The sequence below is a fragment of the Danio rerio genome, chromosome 5, assembly GCF_052040795.2.
Source record: "Danio rerio strain M-AB ecotype USA chromosome 5, GRCz13ab, whole genome shotgun sequence".
Lineage (NCBI taxonomy): Eukaryota > Metazoa > Chordata > Actinopteri > Cypriniformes > Danionidae > Danio > Danio rerio.
Genome location: NC_141025.1, coordinates 55,595,984 through 55,617,500, shown reverse-complemented (window position 1 = coordinate 55,617,500; position 21,517 = coordinate 55,595,984). Strand labels below are relative to the sequence as shown.

The 21,517-nt window shown below is 31.9% G+C and overlaps 1 protein-coding gene across 5 annotated transcripts in view; it reads left to right on the top strand.

Annotated features, from left to right (window-relative positions):
- mctp1a (multiple C2 domains, transmembrane 1a) overlaps positions 1 to 21,517 on the top strand; it is a 257,558-nt gene that overhangs the window by 155,268 nt on the left and 80,773 nt on the right. For all 5 annotated transcript variants that reach the window (XM_087254125.1, XM_087254124.1, XM_087254123.1 and 2 more), the window contains one exon: positions 3,891 to 4,010. In XM_087254125.1, coding sequence (XP_087110251.1) covers positions 3,891 to 4,010 — 120 coding nt within the window. The remainder of the gene's footprint in view (positions 1 to 3,890; positions 4,011 to 21,517) is intronic.

Genomic DNA, 21,517 nt, shown 5'->3' with positions numbered 1-21,517 from the left:
GATCAAGAATTATATAGCCAGAGCTATGCGTGGCTGGTTCTTTCAAACAATCAATCCAGCTGATCACTTAGCTCTATGTGGACAGCTTTGCCGTTGTTTTTGTTTTTATGGGGTTCGGGTCTGGTGAAGAAGGATTCCAGAAAGTAGATAAGACAAAAACAGAAGCTAAAAATAAAATAAAATAAACAAGTCAATAATAGGGTTAGAATGTGGTAAAATCTAAAAACGTTGGTAAAAACGAGGGCTTTTCTTTTTCTGGATTGCTTTTTGAAACACTGCGATTGGCTTAAGGGAAGGGGGTGGGCGGGTCATTAGGTGCTGTTCAAAATACTGTTGTTTGGGTTTAGGGAAGGGGGAGGGTGGGAGGATTGGTCTGTTGGTCGGTCAGTCAGTCAGTTGACAGCAGCTTCTGGTAGATTTACGTGAGAACAGCAGGCGCGAGTGCCACTCGCAAGAAAATTTGCGATTTGAGCGTTTACAACAGCCTCTGGTGGATTCGCAAACAGCAAATAAACCGTAGCTCCTGGGACATATTTTGCTCTCTCCAATAATGTATATGGGGTACGTAATCAGAATGAGCCTGGGTTGATTTATGAGGTTTAAATACTGCATTTTAGTGACATTTTAAGCACTATTTTTTTGCTGGATTAGCTTGTCGGATGGTCATCATAACCACACTTTTTGATGTTCAATTTCCTAAAAGTTTAGAATAGAGAAATATGAACATACTTTAGAATAGAGAAATAGGATTATAAAAATTTTAAATAGAAATTTATGACATTATATAACATTAGAAAGATTTAAATTTTAAAAATTTAAACTTTAGCCTCTGTCGTTTCTTAGACTAATAACAAAAAACACGTTCAAATATCCCCAGTCAGAATTTGGGATGCTGAATTTGGCACTTCAGAATGGGAAGTCACACAAAAGGAACAGCCGACACAGCATTACGCTTGGTCTTAAAGCCTTTTCCGATGGGTTATTTTCATAGGTATTTTATCACAATTTATTATAGCCCAGCAGTTAAAATAGGACAAATGAGCTTATGTATGGGACAAATTCTGGAATTTTGCCAGTGAGGGATGGGTCTTTTAAACAACCCGAACCCTCCCTGGCTACAGGCCTGAACTGAGTGATGACATTAGGGATTTTTCAAAACTATTTTTGACATATCAATCAAATGTCTTTATAGGGGATTTTTTTGTATCTCTTTTTTCCATCAGTCCAAATACTGCAAAACAGCCAGAAAACAAAAGAAAACGAAAGAAAAACTAAAGTAAACTAAAGAAAATGAAGGAAAACAAAAGAAAACAAAATAAAAAAACAACAAAAGAAAATCAAATGAAAGAAAACGAAATAAAAAAAAAAACATTTTGTTGAATTAAATAGTTGTCAAGCAGGGTGACATGCAGTGAATAGCAATGTTGCCTCACAGCAAGAAGATTGCTGGTTCGAGCCCTGGCTGGGTCAGTTGACATTTCTGTGTGGAGTTTATATGTTCTCCCCGTTTTTGCGTGGATTTTCTCTGTGTGTTCCGTTTTCCCCCACAAGTCCGAAAACATGCACTATAGGTAAATTGGGTAAGCTAAATTGTCCATAGTGCATATGTGTATGTCCTGGTCCTCCAGATTCAGGGTTTAGCTTTGGGCTAACCACCCACCTTGTAAAAATGAGATGTTATGAAACAGTAACATAATGCAGCTTAATATCAACTTCGATATAAAAGGCACTGCACTGTAAAAAGTAGTTTCTTAAGTTTACCTAATTGAATTTTGCAAACTCATTGCATTAATTTAATTAGGTACTCTAACTTTATCGTATTAGTACTATTCACTAATTGACACTTACTTAGGTCAATTAAGTCATGTCAACTTTATATCAAGTATTGGTTACTAATGTAGTAAACGTAATTCTTGTTTTCTCAGATGGCATTCTAAAATTATCAATATTCAAAAAGTTTATAAATTACCACAATCGAGTAAAAAAATAATTCTTCTAAGGTGAGCAATAACCTGAAATCCACACAAGGAAAGTGGCAACTTTATAAAATGACATGACACTCAAAACACTTGCTTTTTTTTTTCATTAACCATTATAAAATACATGCATAAAACACATAACTTGAATTGGCCACACGAGTGAATGCACCTTCCGCCTGTGCATGTGCAGATCTTACTCCACCTGCTTACCTACTTGATGAACTTCAGTACAGTTTACTAAAGTTCTTTAGTTTATCTACTAGATCCATGTTAAATTTCACCTAACACAGTCAAATCAATTAAAGTCTTCAAATTTGCCAAAATTTGTAAAGTTTTTAAGCTTTTTTCGAGTAGATTAAGTGATTACTTTTTACAGTGTAAGTGTATAATCAGGCATTCTGTAAAATGAACAAATCCCTCTGTATAAACTTTCAGAAGGTCATTGAAATCTACACATCTATCAAATCTCTTGACACAAATGTATACATTTAAAAAAAAGAAATGTTTTTAAGACTGAAAAAAACATGATATCTCGCTTAATCCATGTAGTTATCTTATATATATCAGTACTTTTTACTTTTTAAGGTAAGTGCACTGTAAGTACACATTAGGTAAACATACTGTAAACTAAATTGCCAGCAGATTTTCTTTTACTTCTTGACATGGTCCACCTTCGCAACAGCTCATTTTGTCAGATGTGTTTTATTCAGTTTGGTTTCGTACTTCACCTCCCGTTTTCTCTGATTAATCCCAAATGACAAACTAAAATGGGCTGCTTTAAAGGCCTGGCCCGTATCTTACACTTCACCACAGTAAATGTGGATATTTACTCTGATCAAAGGCGAAGCGTTTTAAAGCCATTATTCGACCAGGAGTGTTTGATCTTCCTGTGAACGCAGGAAACAGCGGTCATTTGCAGTTCACCCGCACTCAGAATCACGAATAAGGCTATTTTGTTAAAGAGGCATGACGAAAAAAATCCTTTACTCCTTCATGCTCCTGTAAATAAGGAAATGAATATGGTTTGTCTTGCTCTTGTTCTCCTTTTGCTAACTTTATGCGCGTAGAAAGCTATTTATTTGGTGTTCTTTCATAGGAAGCTCAATAAATGGTATTTTTCTATTATTCAGTAAAAAGACTGAATAAAAGACCTACACCTCTACTACAGTTTGCACATAAAGTTGAATTTAAAAACAGTTTAATTATGTAAAATGTATATTATATAAACCAAAGTATATAGAGTCAGTTTGTGAATAAAATCTGTGGTCATATTTTTCATTTATTTGATCAAACCAAGGCTTCATTTATTTAATCAAATACAGTAAAAATATTACTAGTATATTACTATTAATGGACTTCTGTATATCAATATATATATTTAAAATGTTATGTTATTTCTGTTTTGGAAAGCTCAATGTTTAGCATCATTACTCATAATGATAGTGATTTTCTAAAAATGATTCTAATATGTTGATTTGTCATTTAATTAATATAATAATATATTATTTAATTTTTATTATTTAATTCAGGATTTGTTTTTTTTTTTATAAATACAGCATTCATATAAAAAGCATTTATTTAAAATAAACATATTTTGTAACATTAACAAACCTAACCCACAACAATACTAATACAAAAATAAATAAATGAAAGTAATAATAATAATAATAATAATAATAATAATAATAATAATAATAAATATTATTATTATTATTATTATTATTATTGTTATTATTATTTAATTATGTTGTTGTTATAAATACCTTTTTATTATTATAAACAAACTTTTTAATGACAATATAATACAAATAAATAATAATGCATTTTTAAAAAAATTATATCTGTCTTTTTTAAACTTGTATTGAGTGAGTGACTGTGATTGTAAATGCCGTCTGTGGTTTTGTCACCCAGCTGCTGCTGCAGAACTTCAACAGAGTGAGGCGCTGTATCATGTTCCTGATCAATGCTGGCTGCTACATCAACAGCTGCTTTGAGTGGGAGTCTCCTCAGAGGAGCATCTGTGCCTTTCTGGTGAGGACCAGTCTGCATTCACAACACCAACACTCACATACAGTACTGTACAGTGGCTCCACAATGTGTTTGGACAGGGTCACGGTTGCCTTTCATTGCTGCAGATTTGATTACAAAAGCAAGATTTTAAATGTATAAATGTGTAATGTCGAACTTGAACACAGGATATAACCAAACTTTAAATTACAGTAGGTGGACTTAATTACTATATACTAGGCTTGGGTGGTATCCAAATTTTGATACTGTCAAACCTCTTTCCTATGTACCTCGATATATGGCATTATCAGGCATTATTAAAAAATTAAATATGACATAAGGCTCAAACAGTGTCACCAAACTGCTGGCTTAAGCATAAACCATTCAGAAACTGAATACTGTATATGGGACCTTAGATTTGAGGTATTTCCATCTCTCGCAGTCACCCTTTTGTTACACAATTTGCAAATTGCCTCATGAGTGTTTACCACCTCTCCCTTCTTGTTGGGTCGAAACTTGAAATACTGCCAAACTGCAAAAGTTGTGTTCATTTTTGAGACCAGGTCACTTGGTGAATGACTCGCCATCTTTCCTCACCTCTCTTTGTCTCCTCTACGCTGTCCCGTGATGACAATCATGCTTACACATAATTTTTAGGCCATTATAAACTATATTTAATATTTAATCCTTGTCTCCTATAGAAGTGCATTGTTTTTTATGACATTATAATGGTAGTGAAACTCATACCGTTGCATACCGTGGCATACCCTATTACCTTATTACCACTTAAGTCTACTATGTGCTTACATTTAAATTGATTGAATCCCATTTTTTTTATGCTCATGCCTAAAATAAATATCTTCTTGTAATTACACTGTTGGCCCATCCCCTACACTTTTAACCCACCTATGCCACTAAATCTGTCCCAAATCTAAATTCTACCTAAATAGCACTGTAAGTGTTGTACAATACAATATACAGTTAACAAAATTTGTGCATTGTTCTTATTTTTTGATGTAAATACCTAGTAACGGCCACTTAAATATTCACATTCACATTAAAAGGGAAGAATACTGACTATTTTCTCACCCTCAAATGGTTCCAAACTTTATGTATATTTGTATTATGTATATTTGTAACTTTTTGTATACTTGATTTTTTTACTATAAAGGTCAGGGGTTACAGGTTTCTTCAGTATATCTCAGAAGACAAGTTTGGAACAAGTAAAGGATGAGTAAATGACGAGATAATTTTCAGTTTTGGGTGAACTATTTCTTTGATATAAAGTAGGAACTGAAAATCAATTGTTATGATGAATAGTAATTAAAATCTAGTATCAGAGTTAGGGTCACTTTTCTGAAACAGTTTACAACCTAATATGTCCTCACCTCTTGTACATTCACCCACCCAAGCTCATTCTTGAAACGTAGTCTGCGGATGTTTCTGGAGACCACGAAACACGTATTTATGCATTTTTTGTTTTTGCGAATCCGCTGTGTGTGCTTTTTCGCATCTCAAACGCCTCTCGCGAGCGCCGTTCGCGCCCACGCTGTTCTCGCCCGAGCTGTTCTGTCCGACTGACTGAATGATTGACTGAGCGAACAGCCAATCGGCCGACCCACCCTCCTTCTCCTCCTTCCCTAAACCCAACTGGTTTTACCGATTGACCCGTCTGCCTGCCTGCCCGCTCGATCGCTTCCCTAAACCCAAGCAATGATTTACAAAAGCCGTCCAGAAAAAGAAAGGCTAGGTTGCTGATGGAAGTGGTGTTAGTGAGTCCAGCAGTAGACTCGCAGTGGTCTTTCTGTAGTAGGGGTGTCAAAATTAATTGTTTCTTCGGTGCATCGACATAGATCATTCGATATGGGTATCAGTAATAATTATAACCAGTTATTGTGTATTAACGTCATTTATCTTATATGCTATATGTCACCGTAGCTTACTATGGGGAGGTGAGCGCGAGTATTTACAGCTCCAACTATTTAAAAACGCAGAAACTGCACAATTTCTTTCACTGTCTTTCAATGAAACTTACAGCAGAAGCCCCTATTTCAAGGAGATTGCGCGTGTCTGCACAGTTTTTTTCACCGTGTTTATCATGGATCTGCTGTGATCGCCACTGCCGATTATCAGTCACTTATCTGTGAAAAACACCAGCGTGAAACCAGCCAATCGCAGCCCTTTCTGTTAAGCGCGTGACCATTCAAATGGTGTAAGAAATAACTTGCTAGACAAGACTCAGAAAGCGAGCAGGATATTTATATTTGTTTATTTGCCATAAATGCTCGTGTTATTTAAAGGTACAGTTTATATATCTGACTGTTTGTTTTAAAGGACAAAATTGTATTACAAATATTTAATAAATATAGTTTTTTCATTTAATACAAGAATTGCTGTGCTGTGAAGAAAATATAAAACTCTGTATGGAAAGCATTGTCAATGCACAGTGATGCAGCAAGATATTGAATTGAACCAAATTGATGCCATGATAATCGTAACCAAACCAAAACAAGAGACCAGTGTAGGTTCACACCTCTATCCTGTAGTCTGTGTTTGAGTCTTAATGCCCCAGTATAGTGAAGGGAACACTATACTGTCATTGAGTGTCTTTTAGATCAGACATTCAATCGTTGTCCAGTCTCTGTGGTCATTAAAAATCCCATGGTTAATGTTAGTTAATGTTTTTACTAACAAAAACAAACAATGAACAATGATTGTACAGCATTTATTAATCATAGTTAATTAACATGTACTAATGCGTTATTAAAAACCAATGCTGCTTGTTGACATTAGTTGTGAGTTAGCATGAATTAACAATCAACTACTGTATTGGCATTAACTAATTGCCACACCAAGTCTTCCTCAAGTGTTTTGTTTTCATCATGTGACCTTCCCCATGTCCTCCTTTGTTCCCGTTCCCGCCATTTGTTAATGTTCATCTGTGTCACCTGTGTTCATCCACTGTACGTAATCACTGTCATCATACCGTGTATATAAGTCTCTGTGTTTAGTCATTCGTTGTTCGGTATTCTCTCTGTTGATGTCTAGTTTGGTGCTTGTCTTCACCCTATGTCCTTCCAGTGTTCTTCCTTGAGAGTAAATATAATAAATCAATGTATTTGATGATCTTGCGAGCCTGTGCCTTCCTCAATTGAACTTGGGGCATGACACTAATGTTAACAATCATGAATAAATACTGTAATAACTGTACAGTATTGTTCATTGTTTGTTCATGCTAGTATGTGTCCCGTGTAGTGTTACTAAATGTTTTACTTCATCTTGATTTAAAATTGTCTAATGCAGATTCTTAAGTGCCTGAATACTTGCGGTCAACTTCACATATTAGTGGACTTGATAAATAAAAAAAAGTGTGACAGGTTTCGTGGTGATCCATTGGTTCCTGTATACGCACATTTCCCATCTCTCCTTCTGTTGTGTTAAAAATTTTGCCCATTTGTCTTTGACATTCTCTAGCACTCCTCTCAGATCTGTGGCACCTCGGGTGAAGTCGTCTAAATTCACGACAGGCTCTTTCATAGCGCTGTGCACCTTCTGATTGTAATTGGACAGTTGAACCTTCATGAAAAGGACACCCTTTTTGAGTGGGCCGTGTGACTAAATGCTAGCACAGGACATGCTGGCTAATCTGCGCCTGTGATGCTGCATAATTTTCTGTAAGGCCTGTCTGTTTCGGGACTCGTGTGTCTTTAAGTGTCGCTGGGTATGCCATTAACATTTGCTGCTTGACACATTTTAATTTCGGTATACTTCCGAAAGCAAAAGTCCAGGGCACGCGCGTGAGCCGAGGGACAGCTGTATCGATCAGCTAACATTTTAGTTGAACATTTTTTTTTCTCTTTTCCTTCCATGATTGTCGAGGGAACAAACATCAATGAAAATGTCAGAGGAGGAAATGTCAAGAGATTTGAGGAGAATAAAACAAAAACAATTACATTGCATTTGTACATTTGTTCCTAATGTTAAAATGTTGTTAAATATGTTTAAATTATTAGCCCCCCCTGTTTTTACCCCCCCCCCCCCCCCATTTCAGTTTAACGGAGAAATTTTTCTAAACATGATAGTTTTATTAACTTATCTCTAATAACTGATTTATTTGATCTTTGCCATGATGACCGTACGTAATATTTGACAAGATATTTTTCAAGGCACTTCTATACTGCTTAAAGTCACATTTAAAGGCTTAACTAGGTTAATTAGGTTAACTAGGTAGGAGGGTTAATTAGGAGAATCATTGTATAAGGATGGTTTGTTCTGTAGACTATCGAGAGAAAAAAAAAAAAAAAGCTTCAGGGGGCTAATAATATTTTAAAAAAATTAAAAATGCTTTTATTCTAGCCGAAAAATAAATCAGATATGACTTTCTCCAGAAGAATAAAATATTATCAGACATAATGTGAAAATGTACTTGCTCTCGTAAACTCTTTCGAGAAAAAAAATCAAAGGGGGCTAATAATTCTGACTTCAACTGTCATATATGAATTTGTGAATTAATTTGTTTTAAAAATAAATTAAAAACAAAATAAAGACAATGTTTATTATTAATCTTACTAATAATTAGTTTTATTAAGCAGTTTTTTTTTTTAATAAAATAATAGTTTGGTCACATTTTTCTTTGAATAAAAAAGATAAAACTTTTTAATCTAAAATTCTAATGAGGTGTTGCAAAAAATAAGTAATACTATTTACAAAATTAAATTGTGTCAGTTGTGTTTTGCAACTAAATTTAATATTTTATGGTTCACTTGATTCCACTTTATTTATATATTAGCTTTTTTTATTTTTTATTTTTACCTAATATTTTTTAATATAATATATATTTTTGTATGACATTCATTTGTCAGGCAAATACCAATTTTAAGATTAGTTGCAGTTTTAGTTTTGGTCTAATGCAATGTATAAACAAACAGCTTATTTTATTTTATAACATCCTCTAGAAAGTATTCATTTAAAAGAGACATCTTTAAGAGCTGTACTTATTTATGCTGGGCATACACTCATTATATATACACACATTTGTGCCACTTTATTAGGCACACCTGTCCAACTGCTCGTTAACGCTAATTTCTAATCAGCCAATCACATGGCAGCAACTCAATGCATTTAGGCATGTAGATATGGTCAAGATGATCTGCTGCAGTTCAAACTGAGCATCAGAATGGAGAAGAAAGGTGATTTAAGTGACTTTAAATGTAGCATGGTTGCTGATGCCAGTATTTCAGAAACTGTTGATCAACTGGTATTTTCACACACAACCATCTCTGGGGTTTACAGATAATGGGTTCGAAAAAGAGAAAATATCCAGTGAGCGGCAGTTCTGTTTGTGCAAATGCCTTGTTGATACCAGAAGTCAGAGGAGAATGGCCAGACTGGTTTCAGCTGATAAAAAACAAACAGTAACTCAAATAACCACTCGTTACAACCGAGGTATGCAGATGATGCATCTAATTTCGAATAATGCAAAAGGGAATCCAACCCGGTACTAGTAAGGTGTACCTAATAAAGTGGCCAGTGAGTGTACAGTATATACACTATACTGTATATGTCTAACCTAAACTTTCAAAATTGCTTTAATAGATAAAGAAAGAAAAATAAATAAAGAAAGAAAGAAAGAAAGAAAGAAAGAAAGAAAGAAAGAAAGAAAGAAAGAAAGAAAGAACAATACATATTTTTTTAACTTTATATTTCCTCCGCAGTTGTCCCATTAGGCCATAATATTATTCTTTACTGACTAAATCTCCCTCCTTAAGAGCTCTCTTAATCATCACACTGATTTCTTTCTTTATCACCAGCCATCTGGTTCAGGTGAGCCTTCACCGCTGCGCTGAGACACACATCTGTGCCGTTCTGTCAGCCGCTGACAGTTGTAAGCCAAAAGAATACAATAGTCAGACACCGGCGGAGGTGATTTCGCATTCAAGACTTGCAGAACCTCCGGTGCTTGCCGCACAAAGGTTAGCCAAAGCAAAGGGGCTGTTCGCGAAGCAAGATAAAACCAGCTGCGAGCGGCGGCGGCAAGCTTTGTGATTTGCTATTCTGGTATTTTTAGGTCTGTGCCTTTTTGACATTTTAGAGTTCTTGTTTTTAGCTTAGGTTTTGAGGTTGTATTGGTGTTGTTGTTGGGATTTTTCTTGCAAGAAACTCTTTCAAGACTTTTGTTGTTGTTGTTTGCTGGTGCTCCAAATATTCTTGCCTCTTCTTAAGGGTGAAGTTTGTACATTTTTCGGTGTTAAAATTGCGTTGGATCCCAGTTTAACCTGAATGCTTTCAGTGCAGACCTAAGGTTGGTCTGTTTTAAAAAGCGCAGATTTTTTCGCTCAAGTGAAAACATTTTATTTTTTTAAAGTTTAAATTTATTGAAAAGCAAATGTACTGCAGGGGTAGATTTTTTATCTTTTTTTAAAAGCTGCTTGGTAACACTAACACTCCACAAAAAACATAAAAAAATAAGGATTCTAAAATAGTTAAAAGATCAAACCAATCTGTCTACACAAGATTTGATCCAAATTTCATATCAAGGTTTAATCTCAAAAGAACAAAAACCACCATGGGTTGAAACTCATTCAGGATGTCATTTAAAAAAAAAAAACATTTTACACTCTAAAACCATTATGTCTACGTTTTGTTTTAAATTTAAAGTTGATATCACAAAATGAGTTTGTATAGACCATTTTGAGGGATGTAAACAAAAACAATGGTCCCAACGTATTTCCTGTTTTAAAATTTTAACTTCTATAGCTTCAGAGAACCCAAAAAGAGCCACATATTGACATATTGTTATGATAGCTGTTTAATGATTGAATTGCGTCTTGTTACAGTTATAAAATAGTTTAAAAACAAGCAGGAAATGTTCATGGGCCAATGACATGACCACATTGAAATGGTCTATAGGTGCTAAATCACAAATAAGACGTGGATGACGTTCACCTTTTCTCACTTTTTTAGTACTTCTGTCAAAAACAATTTGCGAACTCAAATGGGCAGAAAATGTTATGGGTAGTGTATCTAACAAAGTTAATTAATTATTCTAAATTTATAGATAATATCCAAAGCATCATATAAATTTAATCTTGGGCCTTTCCGAAATGTGTTTTGGAAAAAGATTTAAATTTAAAAAACGCAGTTAAATTTGGTAAAATTTGCATTTATTATAAAAATATGATTACACATCATTATCAGTATGAATGTCTGAGCTAATTATTATTTTTGTCGTTTATATAAATTATAATATAATTGTTATAATATAGTTTTTTTTTTTTTTTACATAATTTTTATTTATTTAATTTCCTTTATGTTTATTTTAAAAATTTTTAGTTACATTTCTGAAAATGAGTTTGTACAGGTACTATACCAGAAATAATACCTGGATTCACATTTTTTTTGGTAATTCTTTCAAAAAATATTTGCAAACTGAAATGGCTAGTAAACCAAATGGGTAAAATGACTCAGAAAGTTTTAGTTTTCTTCTAAATTTAAAGATAATATAACAGGCATCATATTAATTAAATATTAGACCTTTCCGAAATGTGTTTTTAGGATTTTAATAAGAAAATGCAGTTAAACTTTGTACAATTTGCAATATCTAATTACAATTTTCTAAAACATTTTTAGCATGAGTGTTTAAGCTAATTATTATTGTTGTCATTTATATAAATTATATAAATTGTAATATAGGTAATTTTTACACATAATTTTTATTTATTTAAATTAATTTATATTCATTTTAAAATATTTTTAATAAAATTTCTCATAGTGAAAGATAATATAACAAGAATAATATTAATTTAATCTCAGACCTTTTCGAAATGTGTTTTAGAAAAATATTTGAATAAATTTTTAAGTTTAAATTAAATTAAATTAAATTCAATTCAATTATATTTTAAATAAAAAAATAATGTAGAATTTTTCAAACATGATTTCCATCAGTTTTGAAGTAATTTTTTGTGTGAAAAAAAATGTAAAATTTCATTTGTCTTCATTTGTTTTTTTGTTTTTTTTGTACTTAGGTGCTGCTGCAAAACTTTATAGTAGAAGTTAACAAATATGGAGCATGCCAGTTTAATATGCAAAGACAACTTTGAGTAGTCAATCATATTTTTAACACATTATAAAACAGCTTACTAATTTTGTCAGTTTGAGTGGAAGACTGTTTATTCAACAATTAATAGCTGACCATTATGAAAACCTATCATTTTCCATCTTTTCCATGTGTGTAAACTTTTGTAAACCCCGCATTCACGATCACACACGCATCCGATAGCATCCAGCCACTCAAGACGACACAGCTCATAGCATACACACAATGGACAAAGCTCAGAGAGTATGCATATGTGTGTGTGTGTGTCTGTGTGAGTGCTCATTGAAGTGCGCGTGGGTGTCCGTGTGAGTGTTTGTGCGCGGCTGCCTCCCCTCTCCACGAACACCTGTAAGCTGAGCGTTTGCGCTGGGTGAATATGTGCCATTGTTCTGGCTGGCAGAGTGCTGCTCATAAAGACCACACTGTGCCAGCCCTCCCCGCGCGCCACTCTACCCCTCCAGCTCCTTATTGCTCCCGCACCGACTCTTCCTCCAAACAAATTTGCCGTAACTCTACCTGCAATTTGGCCTTGAATTGGGAGCAAATAGAGCAGGTATTGTGTGTCGTGGGGAATAAGAGTGGTGTGTGTGCAGAGGGAGATATATTGGAAGAGGAGAGCTAAGGAAATGATACCCGGCTCTTTTATGTGGGGTAAAGTAGGACTCTTATCAGTGGGAGCACCCAGACAAGAGAGCTACTACTACAGGAAACTGGAGCAGCCTTCACCTGCTTTGCATTTAGATAAAATACACAAAAAAAGGAGACAGGAAAAGAGAAACAAATGCTTCGGTGTGTGTCTTCACGATTACATCCCGCTGTGTGCTGCTACAAGGTGGCACCTTTCTGCTCCGTGTCACCTGTCAGTCGATAGGGTCTGAGAAGGGGTTTTTATTTTACGGGGCAATTTGGGAAAAACTTAAGATAGCAAATTTTATTTGTATTTAATGTGTATGTAGATAGTGTAGCTCCAGACAGTAATTTCAACGGTGATTAATTAAAATGATTAATTAATAAGCATTTTATTTTTATGAAGGATGATTAGGAAGCATGTACCCCATAATGTTAACTTTTCATAACATTAAAATGTCATTGAGGTGTTTTTTTTTTTCTTAATTATGAAATTATTTTCTGTTGAAATGAAAAAAAAATCTCTCACCGAAAGTAGATTAAAAAAAAAATCCAATAAAATAACGCAAAACATAATAACAATAATAATATTATTAATAATAATATTAATAGTAATGATGATGATGATGATAATAATAATTATAATAATAATAGTTATTGTATAGAATTAAAGGGCAAAATGATTAATAATAATAATAATAATAATAATAATAATAACAATAATAATATTAATAATAATAAATATTATTATTATTATTATTATTATTATTATTATTATTATTATTATTATTATTATTAATAATAATATTATTATTATTGTTGTTGTTGTTATAAATATTATAAAGAATTAAGGAAAATAAATTTATAATAATAATAATTATCATTATTATTATTATTATTATTATTGTTGTTGTTATTATTAATATTAATATTAATAATTCATTAGTTTAATAATTTCCCTTTGTCTTAGTCCTTTTTTTCATCAGGGTTTTTTTTTTTTTAGATAAAATGAATGGTGATTTTTAATTTTGATTTGATTTTTTTACTTTAGACAAAATATTTTATCTCTTAATGTAACCCCTAAAAGTAATTTTTAAAACTAAATAATAAATAAACAAATAAATATCTAAATAAATAAATGCATAGGTAAATGAACAAACAACCAGTAAAAATAAAAAAGTCATATTTGTTTGACAGATTATATCCTATGTAGGTCTTGGAGTCATAGTGCCATATACAGTATCGTCTTATCATTAAAAAAATAATTAAATTAAAATGTAATTTTCCTTCATTCTTAATTTTCAAAGATTATTTTTTATGTTGAAAAGTCATTTTAATTATAATTTGTTCTGAAATTAGTGTTATTTCTACAATTTTAAAGTTTTAAATATCTACTTGAAATCTAAAATAAACATTTCTAAAAACATCACCAGTCAATACACAAGATTTAGCCCAGATTTCATGATTGCTCTTTTTTCAAGAAGTTGCTAATTAGATTTATCCCAAATCATCCCGGCTCTGAACAACAAAAAAAGTGTTTCATGACATGCCAGAAGGTGGCAGTGCGGCATCACTCAATCCAAACATCCCCACCTCCCCAATCCAGCCAAAAAGCAGATGAGTTATTGACGTCCATAATCAGCCTCTCATTTGGCGTATTTCTACCCTCCGTTGGCACTATTTAAAATAATCAACACAATGTGATGACTTAATTTCTGAAGTCCAAGTACAGGGGGCTGTTGTAGACTGTGTTGGTAACACACTTTTAATGTGCTAATTCTCAAATGCCTGCTCTGAAGTGCTCAAGCCCGCACTCCACAACACAAAGTGCCAAAACGATATTGAAATCGGCTGCCAAAACGTGTCCGTCCTCCATTCCAAATATCCAGCGAGATGCTGAAACACTTGGCCGATTTAGATCATTCTCCCAGTTAGAGCAGTTTTTTTGTTGTTAAGGGACTTAATCTCAAGTGCTTTCGGTGGGATAAAATCAAATAGATATTTAAAATGAAATCAAATTTACATGCCACTTGACGTTAGCCGTGGATGAAAATGCTCGTTTGATACTGCGTTTAGTGAAGTAGTCATTAGGGAAGTGGAAGGAAACACATTCATTTATTCATTTCTGTTCATTTCATATGAGGAAAAGCATTTTTTATTCATAATCATCTCCCATATCGCTTGTGATGTCCTTGTCTTTCAGAGAAATCCTTAGTACGACAATATCAAAGCTCAGTTCAATTTCACTTTCTATGAAGCTCTGTTTTTACAGTAATTATTTATAATCAAGCATAACATATCTATAACAATATCTATGAAGACACACATCAAAACCTACTGTATTACAGGACAGTTACAGCTACATTTATAAGTGTTATTAATATTAGTCATTAAATTTTTCAATATAAAAGTTCATAACACGTTATTCACTGATTTAAAAGTATTAATTAGTGATAAGTCATGATTCAAAAGGACTGACTAAGTAAATAATTAACATTTTAGATGTCTACTAGAAAATGTCTAGAAAAATATTTCTAATATTTGTCTATTGTATGTTTCGGTGTCTAGTCAAACGTTATGTACAGTATGTTTGGTAGAATCACACATTATGTAAAATACCACACATATGATGATTGAATTCTTAACATTTGCGTGTGGAAAATGTGTGTCCTGTTTTCACTTTTACTTAAAGCGATTAATGAAGTGTTTATAGATGTGAGTAACTATATTTTGACTTACAATAAGTATTTATAAGGCAACAGTACGGTGGCCGGGAAGTGCAAAACAACATTACAAAGTTTGAAACACTTTTACAAAGCTCGAGACAAATTTACATTTTGAAAAACATTTTTACTTATCATCAGACACAATTACATAGGAAAAACAAAGGACGAGACAAATTTACATTTTAGAAAACAAATTAACAAGATGCAAAACACTTTTACAAATCCTGAAACAAATTTACAATTACAGATTCCCTGGTTCATTCTACGTCACTCCCGGGGTGTGGTACAGTACATTCCCTTTCTGTAGGGAATCTGTAATTGTAAATTTGTTTTGGGATTTGTAAAAGTGTTTTGCGTCATGTTAATTTGTTTTCTAAAACGTTAATTTGTTTCGTCCTTGGTAAAATTGTTTTTCCTTTGTAATCGTGTCTGATAATAGGTAAACATGTTTTTCAAAATGTAAATTTGTCTCGAGCTTTGTTAAAGTGTTTTAAACTTTGCAATGTTGTTTTGCACTTCCCGGCCACCGTACAACAGGGCTCTTATCGACAATTTAAAGCCATTCAACTTTTGTTTGACAGAACAAAAAATCTTTGTAACTTACTAATGACTCTTTATAACTTTAATATAACTATGTTAAAACATTGCAGACTGTACCTTTATAAATACAAGAGCGACCGACTATTTAATAGTTACAAATCATAATGTATTACATATTTCATCCTTAAGGATAAGCCGCTTGAAATGTGACATCTCGTTTTCAAGAGGGTCCCTACAAGATCAAATAAATATTACACACAAAAAAATACATTCATAATACAACATACAACAACAATGAACACCCCACTACATACATACATACATACATACATACATACATACATACATACATACATACATACATACATATATATATATATATATATATATATATATATATATATATATATATATATATGTATGTATGTATGTATGTATGTATGTATATACATATATATGCACTTCAATTTTTTAATGCACATTCAAAACAATTATTAATCACTAATAAGTATTAATAACACTAATAAACGTGTAGATATAAATGTCATTATAATATATTATAGTTTTTGTTGTGTCTTTATAGCTACATTTATATAGTTGTTAGGCTTGATTCAAAATAATGTTAACACTTTATTGTAAAGTATTAAGTACTGGCTTATTACCTGCCTATTATTAAGATATTACCTATTTATTAGTTGCTCTACTACAGTATAATGACAGTTAAAGCTACATTTATAAGTGTTATTAATACTTAATTTCATTTTTTAATATATGTGTTCATAACACATTATACACTATATAGAATCTATTGAACCGCACATTACATAAAATCTTTCCATATGACGAATGATTTCTTAACATTTGCGTGTGTAAGATTTTGTGTCCTGTTTACATTTCACTTGAAGCCTTGATTGATGTGTTTAGTAACTGTATTTTAAATCACAATAAGTATTTAAAGACAACAGGGCTCTTATCAACAATATAAAATCATACTTTTGTTTGACAAAATCTTTGTTAACTTACTAATGACTCTTTATAACCTTAATAAAACAATGTTAAAACATTGCAGGCTAAATACAAGAGTGACCGGCTATTAAATAGTTACAGATCATAATGTATTGCAACATATTTTATTCTTATTCGTTTTCCCTACATACTAGATCAAATAAATATAACACACATAAAAAAATACAGTCACAATACAAACTACAACAACAGTGAACACTCCTACGGTATTAACACATATATAGAATTATAAATGCATTTATACTTTGTTAATGTGCATTTAAAAATCAAATGAATCACTAAGTATTAATAACACTAATAAACGTGTAGATATAACTGTTTTTATCATATATTTTATAGGTTTTGTTAGGCCTTTAAAGATACATTTATAGATTTATTATGCTTGATTAAAAATAATGGGAACACTTTATTATTAAGTATCAACTACTGGCTTATTACCTGCCTATTTAGATGTTCACTATTTATTAGTATTACAGTATAATAACAGTTACCACTACATTTATTAATAGGTATTAGTCATTTAATTGTTCAATATACATGTTCATAACACATTTAACACTGATTTATAAGTATTAATTAGTTAGTCATGATTCATAATGACCGATTAAGTAAATAATTTACATTTTAGATATCTACTTAACATCATATATATATATATATATATATATATATATATATATATATATATATATATATATATATATATAAAAAAAAAATATATATATATATATATAAAATATATATATATATATATATATATATATATATATATATATATATATATATATATATATATATATATATATATATATATATATATTATATATTATATATTTCTAATACTTCTGTTTTTTATACAGTATGATTGGTAGAATCACACATTGTGTAAAATAACGCATGTATGATGCTTGATTTCTTAACATTTGCATATAGAAAATTTGAGTTCTGTTTTCACTTTACTTAAAGTTTTAAATGATGTGTTTATACAGGTTAATAACTGTATTATGACTCACAATAAATATTTATGAGACAACATGGCTCTTATCAACAATATAAAAGCATTCAACTTTAGTCTGACAGAACGGAAATCTTTGTTAACCTACTAAAGACTCTTCATAATTACAACATAACACTGTCTTAACATTGCAGACTGTACCTTTAATTTTTATTGTATTTATAAATACAAGCGCGACCAACTAATTAATAATTCTATTAGATTATATACTTTTATAACTTCATGTCATCATAATGTGTTGCAGAAATTTTTATTCTTAGGGATAAACCGCTTATGTTATCTCATCCCGTAAGACCAATTAAACAGAACACTTATTAAACAATGACATTACAATGAACAACTCACAATAGTATTAACACATTAAACATATACATTAACATATGTGCAGTTTTATTTTGCTAATGTGAAATAATGAAATAAATTACTAATAAGTAACACTGTTTTAAATGTATGTATAACTTACATTATAATATATTATTGCTTTTGTTGTGCCTTTATAAATTCATATATATATATATATATATATATATATATATATATATATATATATATATATATATATATATATATATATATATATATATATTCTTGTTGTTATGCTTGATTACAAATAATGATAACTCTTTATTATAAAGTATTAACTACTGGCTTATTAACTGCCTATTATTAAGATAATAACTGTTTTTAGTAGCTATAAAGTGATAAAACCTAAACTAACTAACTACTAATAACTATTAATTTAGTATTAATAGTAAAAATAATAATAATAACTATTAATTAGTAGTTTGTTTAAGCTAAAACTCTTAAGGATTTGTTAAATAAATAAAATCTTATAAAAATTATTAAAAATAAAGTGTAACCTAAATAATTATAAACACAGTTGTGATTTATTATGAGTATGGGGTTCATAGAAACTGTTACCCTAAATCCTTATATAGCAGATACCAAATGTGGATGTCTTTTGTGAGATGAATGGACTGACGGAAAAATTACATTTCAGATGTCCCTATTAGGTTACCGTCTGTCTCGCTGAAACATTGTGGGACATTCTCCGTGCAGGTGGAGAGGTTACAGTATGTGCCCTAAAGTACAGGAACTCACACAGGGAGAAAAGAAACTGGACGCCGTGGCTCCGGAATGGCCGAACCGATGCTCAATACCTGGATGCGTTCTGACAAAGCCTGTTGTCGTGTGTTGGGTCTCTCTTTCCTCTCTTTCACCCAAAGCTTTCTCTTCTGCTTTTGGGGGTCCGTGGCCCTTCCCTCCCCGAGGACAGCTCTTAGTTGGGGGGGTGGTATGAGTGTATGAATGGCCCCAGAACTGTGGGCATCTCTCTGTTGGCCGCTGTAGGTTGTGTGAAAGAGAGAAGGGTCACTTCTGAACAGCCGAGGTGTCGGGTAACATCAGCTGTCAATCAGGATCTGGCCCTCAGCTAGAATGACCAAGCAGTGTCCGGCGACAGGTTACAAAAAACAAAAAAAACATGCAGGCGAATGACGGAGAATTGAGACAAAGAAACTGGTTTGCTTTGAAGAGACGGATTTCTGATTCCCTATAGGTGTGGTTTTGAACTCCAGCGAGAGTATTTTATCATTTGAATATTTTTTAATTGAGTCCCAAAAAAAAAAGCAGAAATGCTGAAGGCTGATTTGTTATATTTTAAATATTTTTAATAGTAAATTAATTCATTATGATTTCATGAAAGCACAGATGGAAGATATTAATTCATTGCGAGGGATTTCTAATTACTTTGTCTGAAAAATATATTTGGCTCTAATTAATGGGACACGCTGCAGATGTTTTGCTGCATTTGGCTGGAAATGTGTTTGCTCTATAGTAATCCTAAAATGTTTCACATTTGGATTTATTTATTTATTTATTTATTTATTTATTTATTTATTTATTGTTCTGTATATGCAGTGTTTTTCAGATTAGCTATTTTATTAAGAACATTAAATGTATAGTTTTATATTTATTGGATTAATTTGTGGTTTTCTGCTTTGTTTAAATTACTTTACATTACTTTTTATTTTAAGCTTTTGAGATTTCCATATGCTTTCAGAAAGTCAGAGCATTGTGAAAGAGATGCTTTTGATAACATTCCATTTGAGCACATGTAAAATGTTTTTTAACCCTTTAACTGCCCCAGCAAGAAAAAAAAATTGTATTGCGTTTCTTAACTCATAATGACACTAGTAAACACACTCAATGCTTTTTTTTTTTTTCAACACATCCCATAATTTCTAAAATATCAACCTCTAACAAATGGTTGATATGTTAGTTTATGGTAAAAGTACCAGAATTAGTACACATACTATGAAAAATCTGAAAATATGAAGTGTTAGACCAATTTATTTAAAAACAACGAAAACACTAAGTCATCTTTATTTTTTAAGGTATGCCATAAAATATTTCAGATTCTCATTGTTTTAAAACCAAAATCAAGTGTAGTAGTGCAACAGGATTATGTTTGTTTGATTTTTTTGTAAACTAACAATGCTGTGTAATGCAAACCATTATTTTAAACAATCAAATATGCTCGACCATTTAACTGAGCAGGCAGTTAAATGGCTAAGCATCCAAACAAAAAAAAATTGTAGGGCATCTTCATTTTATTTTTAGCTGTATATTAGAATGTGTGGCGGTTCATTCCCCTGTGGTGACCCCTGATGCACAAAGGGACTAAGCCGAAGGAAAATGAATGAATGAATAAAATAGAATGTGTTCGGTTGACTGTCATACGTCTAAATGTATTCATCAAAATGACTATCTTACATTTAATCACAGTATACAAAAACGGCATCAGTGTAGCAATTGTAAAATAACCAAAACAAACTTTTTAAAGGCACTTTATTTAGAACAGGATTAATGTTATGGCGTATTTAAGAATCAATGACTGTTCAAAAACTACTACTACACTGCAGGTTTTAACCATTTGTTTGCAAGATGTTTATTAGACAAAATTGTAATGATCACTTATTATTTATATACTGTAAGTTAAAGTCTGTAATTACATTGATTAAATTAAGCACATATGAAACATTAAAGTAGATAACTACTTGTATTTAATGCTTTCTACCTATATAAAATCACTCTATTGAATTGAATTTCACACGGACACCAAATTGGATCTCCAGTCATTGACCCACATTTATTATGACCTTAGAGGTGCCCAATTTGCCCTTGTGTTTTTCCTCTTTGAAATGTTCAGCGTGTGCGCATTGGGTAACCGCGCTGTAATGGATAGTGCAGAGAGCACGGAAATACATCTGACCTGTTTCTACAAGATTCAGAGATTTTTCCACTGCCGTATGTGTGTGTAAGTGTGTGTGTGTGTGGGTGTGTGTGTGTGTGTGTGTGTGTGTGTGTGTGTGTGTGTGTGTGTGTGTGTGTGTGTGTGTGTGTGTGGTTGTCGGCATGCCGTCTGATGTAATTCTATAAAAACTTTCCAAAAAGTATCCAGAAAATATCATTTATATGTAAAAATTCTACGCTTTATTAT